This window comes from Bombina bombina, chromosome 2 (assembly GCF_027579735.1).
Source record: "Bombina bombina isolate aBomBom1 chromosome 2, aBomBom1.pri, whole genome shotgun sequence".
Classification (NCBI taxonomy): domain Eukaryota; kingdom Metazoa; phylum Chordata; class Amphibia; order Anura; family Bombinatoridae; genus Bombina; species Bombina bombina.
The window spans coordinates 705,960,868-705,974,063 of NC_069500.1; the positions used below are offsets into that span (position 1 = coordinate 705,960,868).

A 13,196-nucleotide genomic window follows, 5' to 3' on the forward strand; every position below is an offset into this window, starting at 1 on the left:
GGTCCCTGTGGATGGGAACATGCAGGTACGCGTCCTTTAAATCTACCGTTGTCATAAATTGACCCTCTTGGACCAAAGGAAGAATGGAACAAATAGTTTCCATCCTGAAGGAAGCACTGAGGAATTTGTTTAGACTCTTGAGATCTAAAATTGGTCTGAAGGTTCCCTCCTTTTTGGGAACCACGAACAGATTAGAGTAGAACCCCAGACCCCGTTCCTGCATTGGAACAGGAACTATCACTCCCAGGACGGAGAGGTCCGGAACACAGTAAGAACGCCTCTCTTTTTGTCTGGTCTACAGATAATCTGGAAAGCAGAAACCTGCCCCTGGGAGGAAAGGTCTTGAACTCTAGTTTGTATCCCTGGGACACTATGTCTACCGCCCAGGGATTCTAAACATCTCGAACCCACGCCTGAGCAAAGAAGGCAAGTCTGCCCACCACAAGATCCGGTCCCGAATCGGGGGCATGCCCTTCACACTGATTCAATAGCAGGCTTTTTGGATTGTTTTCCCTTGTTCCAAGACTGGTTGGGCCTCCAGGAAGACTTGGACTGCTCCTGCTTGGAAGAGGTAGAGGAAGGCTTTCCCTTGAAATTTTCGAAAGGAATGAAAATTACGCTGGCGTCCCTTTTGTTTATTTCTCTTATCCTGAGGGAGGAAATGGCCCTTTCCTCCGTAATGTCAGAAATTATTTCCGTCAAACCCGGTCCAAACAAGTTCTTTCCCTTGTAAGGAATCGCCAAAAGTTTAAACTTAGATGACACATCCGCAGACCAAGATTTTAACCATAAAGCTCTGCGGGCCAGTACGGCAAAACCAGAAATCTTAGCTCCCAGCTTAATAACCTGAATGGAAGCATCCGTGATAAAGGAGTTGGCCAACTTAAGGGCTTTTATCCTATCCTGGATTTCTTCAAGGGGAGTGTCTGTCCGAATAGAATCAGACAACGCATCAAACCAGTATGCTGCCGCACTAGTGACAGTAGCAATACAAACCGCAGGTTGCCATTATAAATCCTGGTGTACATACATTTTCTTGAGTAACCCCTCTAACATCTTATCCATAGGATCCTTAAAGGAACAACTATCCTCTATGGGAATAGTTGTTCTCTTGGCTAGCGTGGAAATTGCCCCTTCCACTTTGGGTACCGTCTGCCAAGACTCCTTGATAGAGTCTGCTATAGGAAACATCTTTTTAAATATAGGGGATGGAGAAAGAGGGATACCCGGTCTCTACCATTCCTTAGCAATGATCTCTGTAGCCCTATCTGGTACAGGAAATACCTCCACCATGAAAGGCACGTCAAAATACTTGTTTAGCTTACTAGACTTCTTAGGATTGACTACAACGGTAGTGTCGGAGTCGTCCAGGTTAGCTAAAACCTCCTTAAGTAACAAACGGAGGTGTTCGAGGTTAAACCTGAAAGAAACAACTTCAGTATCAGCTAAAGGTATTACACTGTCTGAGTCTGAGATTTTACCCTCCGATGCTACCGAAGTATCTTCCTCTTCAGGTTTCTGGGAAGAAACACATTCGGAATAGCCACTACTGTGTCAGCAACCTTATTTACCGATTGATTACATGTCCTCTTGCGCTTTCCCTGCAGCATGGAAAAGCAAACAACGCTTCAGATACCGCTGATGACATTAGGGAAACGATGTCTTGCAAGGTAACTCCAGGTGGAGTAATAGAGGAAGCGCAGGGCACTGGCTGTATGGATGCTAAATTTTGGGACGCTTGAGGAGAAAGCTGCTGCATATCTTGAACATTGTCTGAAGACTCCTTAACAGTATCCGCCTTAGACAATGTTGGCTCAGGAAAAAGTCTATCCCTGTAATGTAAAGTTCAATCAATACATGAGGAACAGAAAGGGATTGGTGGTTCTACATTAGCATCAAAACATAAAGAACATGTAACATCTTGCAGGGTTTATTAGTCCATCTTTATTCACCAATAAACAGACAAAACTGATTTTTATTTAGAAAATAGCCCCCCCCCAAAAAAAAAATAAAAAAAAAAAAAATAGTGGTTTCTTTAAATTTTAAACGAAAAAAATAACTGCTTTATTTTTCTGTCATTTGAAATAAACAGTTGCCCCCAAAATAACACTTCAGACAACTCTACACCTCAGCTTAGTCTTGCTGAGGTGCTTACCTGCCTGCCTACTAACGAAGTATATGACTTGTAGTTGATCCGGACTCAAATCTTAACAATTACGGTCCGTAACCACAACGCTGCTTAATCTGTGACGCAGCTTATTTCCAATGCGGAACACAGGAAGTGACAGAGGGCCAGAAAAAAAAGGCGCGCAATAGGAACTGCCGCCGTATCTAACTCCGTCCATCGTGGGCGTAACCACATGAAACTCCCGATCGGCTAAATGTATTATCACAGCCGTCGGGAGTAAAGTAAAAAATACACCACCATCACTGAGCCAGATTCTCCTTGTCCACAGTGCCTGCTCTGCTGCCCTTAATAAACATTCCCCCATCATAGGTGAATGTGACTTGTCCCCAAAATTTTTTTAATGTGAAAGTGCCATCTATTTTCTGTGTGTCCCAGAAAAAATTAAAGTTAGCACTTACCTTAAGACTTCTGCCAGGCAGCACGGCAGCTCACTAGGTTTGAGAGGCCTGTTCCCTCACATGGACCTGTGGATAGAAACAAAGACTGAGTAATCTACTCAGGCTTGCATGGTTAGGGCAGCATAAATATATGGGAGGCGCAGTGAGGATTGTACCCCACAAGTTCCCATTGCTTGAAAGCCACCACTGCTCTACTGAAGAGACTGATATGGACTACGGCTACACCCTAGAACAAAACAGCAAAATCTTGCACTGCTGAAAAAAATTAAATCTTGCGTGAAGAATCTTCTAACACCTAAACGTTACCACTTCCTTGCTCTAACGTAGGCAAAGAGAATGACTGGGGTTAGAGGGAAGGGAGGTGATATTTAACAGCTTTGCTGTGGTGCTCTTTGCCGCCTCCTGCTGGGCAGGAGTGATATTCCCAATAGTAATTAGATGATCCGTGGACTCATTGTGACATTAGAAAGAAATATATCTTTGAGAAATATAAATAAAGGACTGTAGAGCAGATACAGCACCTCCAGGTTTAGCCAGCCCCATCACACATCTGACAGGGACCTGGGCATAAAAGAATAGACAGAAAAAACAACCCTGGCTTTCTATAATAGGGGTAGCATAATGTTAGAAGTTAAACAAAGTCCACCTTGCCGTCTTCTAACTGCTAAAAGCCATCATTACTCTTACTAAAGAGATTGACATGGACAAAGCATAGCCCCAATCCTTGCTTGCAGGGAAAAGTACCCATTAAAGGATTAAATATCTTCAGACACCATCTACGCACATTATCCCTTGATAGAGGCAAAGAGAATGACTGGGGATTATGGGTAAGAGAAGTGACACTTAACTCTGCTGGGGTGCTATTTGCCTCCTCCTGCTGGCAGGAGATGAATATTCCACTAGTAATTGGAATAAAATTGTGGACTCTCCATACCATAGGAAAGACAAATATAGCAGCAAGATAAAAACAAATATGTAAACATTTTCACAAGTATATACTAAACTACAGTTATGGCTTTAAGTAGAAAATGTGTCTTGTATAAGTAAGTTATCTGGTAACTGCACATTAAAAAATTCAGTTTGCCCACACTCAACGTGCATTTGGATCCTTCGTTAAGATCCGAATGCGGAAGTATGCGCTATTCGGCTCCTTTTGGAGACGGATCGATTCTTGTGCAAGATCACCACGTTAACATCTTGTACTAGAATCAATCTAACTTTGAAAAGATCTGAAACAAAGGAGCCAAATGCACATCTAACACACACGTAAATCACAATGACAAACTTCATAAACAAGCAGACCCCAAATCACCACACAGTATTTGCACCCCAGAGCTAGGCTACACAAAGGGAATCTCCTGCAATATTTGTTATGCTTACCTAGCAGTACCAAATAATGCATTTAGTCTTAGACAGGAGTTCTGGAATGCATATTTATAGAGGAGTTTGGAAGCTCTAAATAAATCATCTTCTTTGCTAACAATACTTTACTAGTCTTTTGCTGACTAATTAATACCATTTTGGTTTGAAGTTATCAAAATACATATGTTAAAGTCTCAAGAGATACAAATCCAATAAAAAATAAAAAGTCACTCAGTACTTATACTATATATACACATATATATATATATATATATATATATATATATATATATATATATATATATACACACACACACAAAAATTAATATTTTTAAAGGATATCTCAAATGTAAAATTATAATCTGTACAGTGTACCACATGTGATATAACCTATAAATGAGTCAGTATATATTTAGTTGCACTGAATGCATAGTTTGAAGTTATGTAAAAATGCCTTTACCTCCACTCAATGTTCCTTGAGGATCGAATGTATCCCCACCAAGTGTGACAGTCTTTGTTAGTATCCTTTTATCAAATGTCACTTTCTTGGCATTGTCCATCGTATCACAAACGAGAGTGGTTCCAAAAACATATTCCATAGCTTTCTGCAGCTCCGATTCAAACCCAACCAAAGTTAAAGCCAAATTAACATTTTCAGCACCCACCTAAAGACAAATAAAATATTTAAAAATAAATAAAAAATAAAAAAATAATTAAAAAAAAAATCTAAACCTTCTTTATATATGTGCAACTAATTTCAAGTATGATTATTTTTACAAAATACCAACCAGGTTTTTAGCTACATTTATAGCATCTTGTCCCAAGCGCCGTGCTGAAATTTTGTTTAGTGGAATGATTGTGTATCTCCGTTTCAGCTCTCCTTTTTCCAGGAGTTTCTTTCCAGTTACCTGAAATGCAATTATGGCAGAAAGTGTATTTCAGACATATGAATAGAGGGGTCTCTTCAAAGTAGGTACTGGCACACAATGCCTTTAAAGAAAAAAAGATAAAAGAAGGCGCCAACATAGTGCGGTTACCAATGGGATGGAACACGCTTAGTAAATAATACCAGGTACTCACAGGATGAAAGACACTTGAGAAGTGTCACAGGTGCCTCCTGGACTCTCAGAGTTGTCCAGCTAACTCCCACTCCACTGTGGTGGTAAGGTTCCGCTTGTCTCTACCGATTAGGATGGCTCCGCTAGTGGTTGTGGCTCCCAGCCAGTATTCCAATAGGACTCTCTTGCGGTTTCCCCAAATCCAGCTATCCAGTTAAAATCCGTGCTCTCCGGTGATACAGCAAGGATAAAAGTGGTTTGTGACGGTGGTAACAAACTACAATATTGCCATTAAAAATATCAGAAAAGAAAGTTCGTGGCTGCAGTAATAAAATCAAAAAAAGACTTTATTTACACAACGTTTCTCGGTCTGTACGTGACCGTTTCCTCAGGTGCATAAGTGTACACTTATGCACCTGAGGAAACGGTCACGTACAGACCGAGAAACGTTGTGTAAATAAAGTCTTTTTTTGATTTTATTACTGCAGCCACGAACTTTCTTTTCTGATATTTTTAATGGCAATATTGTAGTTTGTTACCACCGTCACAAACCACTTTTATCCTTGCTGTATCACCGGAGAGCACGGATTTTAACTGGATAGCTGGATTTGGGGAAACCGCAAGAGAGTCCTATTGGAATACTGGCTGGGAGCCACAACCACTAGCGGAGCCATCCTAATCGGTAGAGACAAGCGGAACCTTACCACCACAGTGGAGTGGGAGTTAGCTGGACAACTCTGAGAGTCCAGGAGGCACCTGTGACACTTCTCAAGTGTCTTTCATCCTGTGAGTACCTGGTATTATTTACTAAGCGTGTTCCATCCCATTGGTAACCGCACTATGTTGGCGCCTTCTTTTATCTTTTTTTCTATATAGTATCCACCCCTGGGTCACCAACAGGGATCTTTTGGAGAAGAGCCTGCCTACTGTGATTTGGACATTACGCCCATCATATATGTAACACTTTGAACTTCGATCATTGGGACTTTTTCACTATAATATTTTACAATTCTATCACATTGCTGTGTTCATTATTTACAGTGCCTTGCAGTTTTATCACCTTATTATTTTGGGGTGTTTGCTGCAAAGACACCACTTTATTATGTTATCACTTTTAATATCTAAGAATAATTTATTTGTTTCTTAAGAATTCATTTGTATCCTAATATAATTTGATTGGGGTATTTTTCTATAACGATTTGTATCGTATAGTTATATATTTAGATTTTTAACACTGTGATTGTGTCTCACTGTCATACAGACAGTGGATTTTCAGACCATTGGCGCACTAATTATACACTAGCACAATGCCTTTAAACCTAGACAAGCAAACTTGGTTAAAAAAATAATATATATATCCCTGTTGGCTATTCTGTAAATACATGTCTAGGGTAGCCATCTTTTACAGATTACTTGTAAGTCTAAATTCAAGCCCATCAGCTAGCATTGGGAAGTTAAGTTTACAAGTCAATCAATCCCAGCTGTTTAAAAGGGACATGAAACCCAAGAATGTTATTTCATGATTCAGATAGAGAATACAATTTTAAATAACTTTCTAATTTACTTCTATTATCTAATTTGTTTCATTCTATTGGTATCATTTGTGAAAGGAGCAGCAATGCACTACTGGTTTCTAACTGAACACATGGGTGAGCCAATAACAATCGTATATCTGCAGCCACCAATCAGCAGCTAAAACCTAGGTTCTTCGCTGCTTCTGAGCTTACCTAGATAAACCTTTCAGCAAAGGATAACAAGAGAAGGAAGCAAATTAAACAATAGAAGTAAATTGGAAAGTTGTTTAAAATGTTATTTGCTATCTAAATCATGAAAGAAAATGTTGGGGTTTCATGTCCCTTTAAAAACTTGGAGAAAGTATGTTCCACTTTAAAAATGGCTGACTCTCTCAAACCAGAGTTAAAGCAGGCGAGTTTAAGGGGACATTGTACACTAGATTTTTTTTTCTGCATTAATGTTTTGTAGATGATCCCTTTATATAGCCCATCTGGTAGTGTTTTTGTAAAAGTTATAGTTGTGCTTATTTTTTAATAACATTCTGATTTTCAGACTCCTAACAAAGCCCCAGTTTTAGATGTATACTGAGGTCTACAGATTCCTGCGGCTGCTGTTTGCATAATCTGCCTTTCACTGGTACCCCACCATAACTTAATCAACAGTGCTAAACTGGGAGCTTTTAAGTAGGTTTTTTTAAAATGTTTTATAATGGATAGATCAGTATCTGTGCATATTCTTCTTTATAGTGGTGTCTATTACATGCAGTTATATGAAGATTGGTGTATACTGTGGATACATTTAAAGGGACATGAAACCCAACATTTTTATTTCATGATTAAGATAGAGAATACAATTTTTTTTTTTTTTTATATATTCATTTTTTATTGTATATTTCAACATGTTTAAACAAATACATTTGATTTCAAAAAGAGTAAGTAAAGTAAGTTAGGCCAGCAATTGACAATTCAAGTATTCCTGCATATGAGCAAAAGAGAAGGTAAAACAAGAAAGAACAAACATAAAACCCTCTAATATTTTCTAAGCTTTTTCTGGCCTCTGATAGCCTAAAAAAAAAGAAAATAAATTAACTCTATTAATCCTTAAGTTTTAAGGTTATCCTGTTGAAATATTTTTATTTGTAATTCCATACAATTACTAACCCAAAAAAAAAAAAAAAAAAAAAAAAAGAAAGAACTGGCAACTCAAAAAAACAACAACAAACAAACAAAATAATAAGGGGAAGGATTCTTCCTCCTCAGTCCTCCCTCCTCCTCCCCCCCCTACCAACTCTCCTGAGTCCAATCCATTCACCAAAGCCCCAGTAAAACCAGCTCTGTGTTTTGAAAGGGGAATATAATATACTCTATTTCTGTAATCGGGAGGGATTTAATAAATGGTGCCCATTTACCAAAGAATTTTCTGATGTCACTCTCATTGTTGATGTTCGTATCACGTTGCTCTAAAATGCATTGTTTTTTAAGGTAATTTTTTATTTCTACCACCAAAGGTAATTCTTTCGTTTTCCATTTTTTAAATATTAGGTATCTGGCTGCTAAAATGGAGACACTTATCTTTTCGTTCAAATGTTGTTCTGCCTGATTGTCGCAGCAGAAAATGATTAAGCTTGGTGACAACTCCAAGGGAGAAATCTTAAGAGAGGTGTTAATCCAAAATTCAAGTTTACGCCAGAACTGACTAATCAGGGGGCATTTAAACATCATGTGTATGATATCAGCTGCAACCAGAGAACATTTCGGACACTTTTGAAAATTCGGATTCTGAAGCTTATGCCCTTTTTCTGGTGTATAATGAAATTTATGTATCAATTTAAGATGCGCTTCTCTCCATGTTGCTGAGAGAGTAGCCTGAGTCACTTTGTGAATGGATTTTTTATGGATTTACAATCAACATGCTCTAGTGCCATGATTAGTCTCCAGTCTTGAGCAATTTTCTCTAAAGTACGTTTCCCCTCTTGAGCTCCTAAAAAATAGTAGCAGTAAGAGATGGACATGCGGCCCTTCTTAACTAATGTAAGCCAGTCCTCTAGATCACCCAGCTCCCAGTTCCACTCACCCTCCCTCAGTAACCCAGATACATAATGCCTTGCTTGCAGAAAAGCATAAAACTCCTTGTTAGAGAGATTGAAGCGGTTTTTAATTTCTTCAAATGTTCTGAGACACTTATTCTCTTCATCGATAAATTGTATTATCGTTTTTAGTCCCACTGAATACCACTTTTTAAAGATAGCTGAGTCTAGACCAGCTTGAAATAATGGATTACCCCTTAGGGGAAGATATTTGGAAACTTTGCAATTAAAGGAAAGAAGCTTCCCTATCCTCCACCATGCCTTTAATGGGTTAAAAATCGCTTTAATTTTCTTGATTCTAAGTGGCATGTCCTTTGGAGCGCAATGTAATAGTGCGCAAGGTAAGTATGGATCACAGATGCTCTCTTCCAATGCATTGTTTAGAACATAATTATTGCCGGAGATCCAGTCTGCCGCAATACGTGCTAAGAAAGAAAGATTATAAAGCCGCAAGTTAGGTAATGTGAATCCTGTAGAGAATACAATTTTAAACAACTTTCCAATTTACTCCTATTATTTAATTTGCTTCCTTCTCTTGTTATCCTTTGCTGAAAGCTGTATCTAGGAAAGCTCAGGAGCAGCAGGAGACCTAGGTTCTAGCTGTTGATTGGTAGCTGCATATATATATATATATTGATTGTGATTGGCTCACCTATGAGTTCAGTTAGAATCCATTAGTGGATTGCTGCTACTTCAATAAATGATACCAAGAGAATTAAACAAATTAGATAATAGAAGTAAATTAGAAAGTTGTCTAAAATTGTAAACTATCTGAATCAGGAAAGAAAATATTTGGGTTTTATGTCCCTTTAAGTGAATTCAGGCTGACCATTTTCAACCTGCTTATTTTCAAAAAAATAGTCAGCTAGACAAGCCACTTTTACTGAATAGACCCCAGAGTAAAAATATTAGAGCTAAAATTACATATGCTATTAGGAGCAAGTAAACAAAGTCTAGAAACACTCACCTCAGTATCGACAACAACATTATATAACCGTCCACCAGCCACCACTTCTAATGCAGTTGCTGTAGAGATGTCTTTAACAGTGATGAGAGAGATAACGAGACCCTTCACACGATTTGAATCCCAACTCTTTTCTGGATCTCTTTAAAATGGTATTAAAAAAAGAAAATGTATGCTTACCTGATAAATTTGTTTCTTTTTAGACACAATGAGTCCACGGATTTCATCCTTACTTGTGGGATTACGCCTCCTGGTCAGCAGGAGGAGGCAAGGAGCACCACAGCAGAGCTGTTATATAGCTCCTTCCTTCCCTCCCACTCAAGTCATTCGACCGAAGTTAGGAAGAGAAAGGAAAAGCCAAGGTGAAGAGGTGTCTGAAGTTTACAAACATTAATAACCTGTCTCATAGAACAGGGCGGGCCGTGGACTCATCGTGTCTAAAAAGAAATAAATCAGGTAAGCAAAAATGTTCTTTTCTTTTTAAAGACACAATGAGTCCACGGATTTCATCCTTACTTGTGGGATACAATACCAAAGCTAGAGTACACGGATGAAAAAGGGAGGGACAAGACAGGGAACCTAAACGGAAGGCACCACTGCTTGAAGAACCTTTCTCCCAAAAACAGCCTCAGCCGAAGCAAAGGTATCAAATTTGTCAAATTCAGAAAAAGTGTGAAGAGAAGACCAAGTTGCAGCCTTGCAAATCTGCTCAACTGAAGCATCATTTTTGAATGCCCATGAGGAAGCAACAGCTTCCTGGTGGAATGAGCCGTAACTCTTTCAGGAGGCTGCTGTCCAGCAGTCTCATATGCAAAACGGATGATACTCTTCAGCCAAAAGGAAAGAGGTAGCCGGAGCTTTCTGACCCTTACGTTTTCCATAAAAAATGAGAAACAGAGAAGATGATTGACGAAAGTCCTTAGTCGCTTGTAAGTAAAATTTTAAAGCACGGATTACATCCAAATTGTGCAGAAGACGTTCCTTCTGAGAAGGAGGATTAGGACACAAGGAAGGAACAACAATCTCCTGATTAATGTCCTTGTCTGAAACAACCTTAGGAAGAAAACCAAGTTTAGTACGCAACACCACCTTACCCGAATGAAAAATAAGGTAAGGCGAATTATATTGTAATGCCGAAAGCTCAGACACTCTTCGAGCAGAAGAAATGGCAACAAGAAATAAAACTTTCCAAGATAACCACTTAATATCTATGGAATGCATAGGTTCAAACAGAACCCCTTGAAGAACTTTAAGAACTGAATTCAAACTCCATGGAGGAGCAATTGGTTTAAAACACAGGCCTGATTCTAATCAAAGCCTGACAAAAGGATTTAACATCTGTGACATTTGCCAGATGCTTGTGTAACAAAATAGATAAAGCAGAGATCTGACCCTTTAGGGAACTCGCTGATAAACCCTTCTCCAATCCTACTTGGAGAAAAGACAAAATTCTGGGAATCCTAACTCTACTCCATGAGTAGCCCTTGGATGCACACCAATAAAGATATTTATACCATATCTTATGATAAATCTTCCTAGTAACCGGCTTACGTGCCTGAATCAAGGTATCTATGACCAAATCAGAGAAACCTCGCTTGTATAGGATTAAGCGTTCAATCTCCAAGCAGTCAGCTTCAGAGAAACTAGATTTGGGTGAAGGGAGGGCCCCCTGAATAAGAAGGTCCTTCCTCAACGGTAGTGTTCAAGGTGGCAGAGATGACATGTCCACCAGATCGGCATACCAAATCCTGCGAGGCCACGCAGGAGCGACGAGGATCACTACTGCCCTCTCCTGTTTGATTCAAGCAATAACCCGGGGAAGAAGAGCAAACGGGGGGAATAGATATGCTAGGTTGAAGGACCAAGGAAGTGCCAAAGCATCTATCAGCTCGGCCTGGGGATCCCTGGACCCGTATCTCGGGAGCTTGGCATTCTGACGAGATGCCATGAGATCCAATTCCGGCCGACCCCATTTGAGAATCAGATTGGAAAATATTTCCGGATGAAGTTCCCACTATCCCAGATGAAAGGTTTGTCTGCTCAAAAAATCCACCTCCCAGTTTTCCACCCCTGGGATGTGGATCTCTGACAGATGGCAATAATGGGCTTCCGCCCACCGGATTATCTTGGCTACTTCGGTCATCGCTAAGGAACTCCTTGTTCCTCCCTGATGATTGATGTAAGCAACTGTCGTTATGTTGTCCGATTGGAATCTGATGAACTGAGCCGTAGCCAACTGAGGCCAGGCCCGAAGAGCATTGAAGATCGCCCTCAGCTCTAGGATGTTGATGGGAAAGAGAGACTCTGCCTGAGTCCATACACCCTGAGCCTTTAAAGAGCCCAAAACTGCTCCCCATCCTAAAAGACTGGCGTCCCATGTCACAATTACCCATGAAGGTCTGCGAAAGCACGTCCCCTGGGATAGATGATCCAGAGACAACCACCATTGAAGAGAGTCCCTCGTCTCTTGTTCTAGGGTTGAGGAGACAAATCTGTATAATCTCCATTCCACTGCCTGATCATGCTTAACTGCAGAGGTCTGAAGTGAAACCGAGCAAACGGAATGATGTCCATTGCCGCCACCATCAATCCGATTACCTCGATGCACAGAGCCCCTGACGGCCGAGGAGTGGACTGAAGGGCTCGGCATGTATTCAGAATCTTTGACTTACCTCTGTCAGAAAAATTCTCATGGATATAGAGTCGATTAGAGTTCCCAAGAAGGATACCCTTGTCTTCGGAATTAACTAACTCTTTTCCAGATTTACATTACACCCGTGAGTTCTCAGGAAGGATAGCACAATGTCTGTATGGGACCTTGTTTGCTGATAAGATGACGCCTGGATTAGAATATTGTCTAGATAAGGCGCCACTGCAATGCCCCGCGGTCTTAGAACCGCCAGCAGAGACCCCAGGACCTTTGTGAAAATTCTGGGTGCCGTGGCCAGACCGAAAGGAAGAGCCACAAACTGAAAATGTTTGTCCAGAAAGGCAAACCTCAGGAACTTGTGATGATCTCTGTGGATAGGAACATGAAGATATGCATCCTTTAGATCCACTGTCGTCATAAATTGACCCTCCTGGATCAATGGAAGAACGAATAGTTTCCATCTTTAAAGATGGAACTCTGAGAAACTTGTTTAGACTCTCAAGGTCTAATATAGGCCTGAAGGTTCCCTCCTTTTTGGGAACTACAAATAGATTTGAATAAAAACCATGTCCCTGTATCGGAACAGGACAAATTACTCCCATGGAAGAAAGGTCTCTTATACAATGTAAGAACTCCTCTCTTTTTACCTGGTCTGCAGATAATCTTGAAACAAGAAATCTTCCTCTGGGGAAAGAATTTCTGAACTCCAGTTTGTATCCCTGAGACACTATTTCTATAGCCCAGGGATCCTAAACATCTCGCACCCAAGCCTGAATGAAGGAAAGTCTGCCCCCTACCAGATCCGGTCCCGGATCGGGGGCAAACCCTTTATGCTGACTTGGAAGCAGCAGCAGGTTTCTTGGATTTTTTACCCTTGTTCCACGATTGGTTGGGTCTCCAGGTAGACTTGGATTGGGAATAGTTTCCTTCCTGTTTAGAGGAAGAAGAGAGTTTCCCTTGAAATTTCGAAAGGAA

General features: G+C 40.2%; 1 protein-coding gene across 1 annotated transcript in view; it reads right to left on the reverse strand.

Moving 5' to 3' along the window:
• Positions 1 to 13,196, reverse strand: part of SMC2 (structural maintenance of chromosomes 2) — a 291,284-nt gene that overhangs the window by 241,371 nt on the left and 36,717 nt on the right. Inside the window, 3 exon segments of the mRNA XM_053702691.1 lie at positions 4,409 to 4,613; positions 4,737 to 4,856; positions 9,575 to 9,713. Of these exon segments, the coding sequence (XP_053558666.1) occupies positions 4,409 to 4,613; positions 4,737 to 4,856; positions 9,575 to 9,713 (464 nt within the window).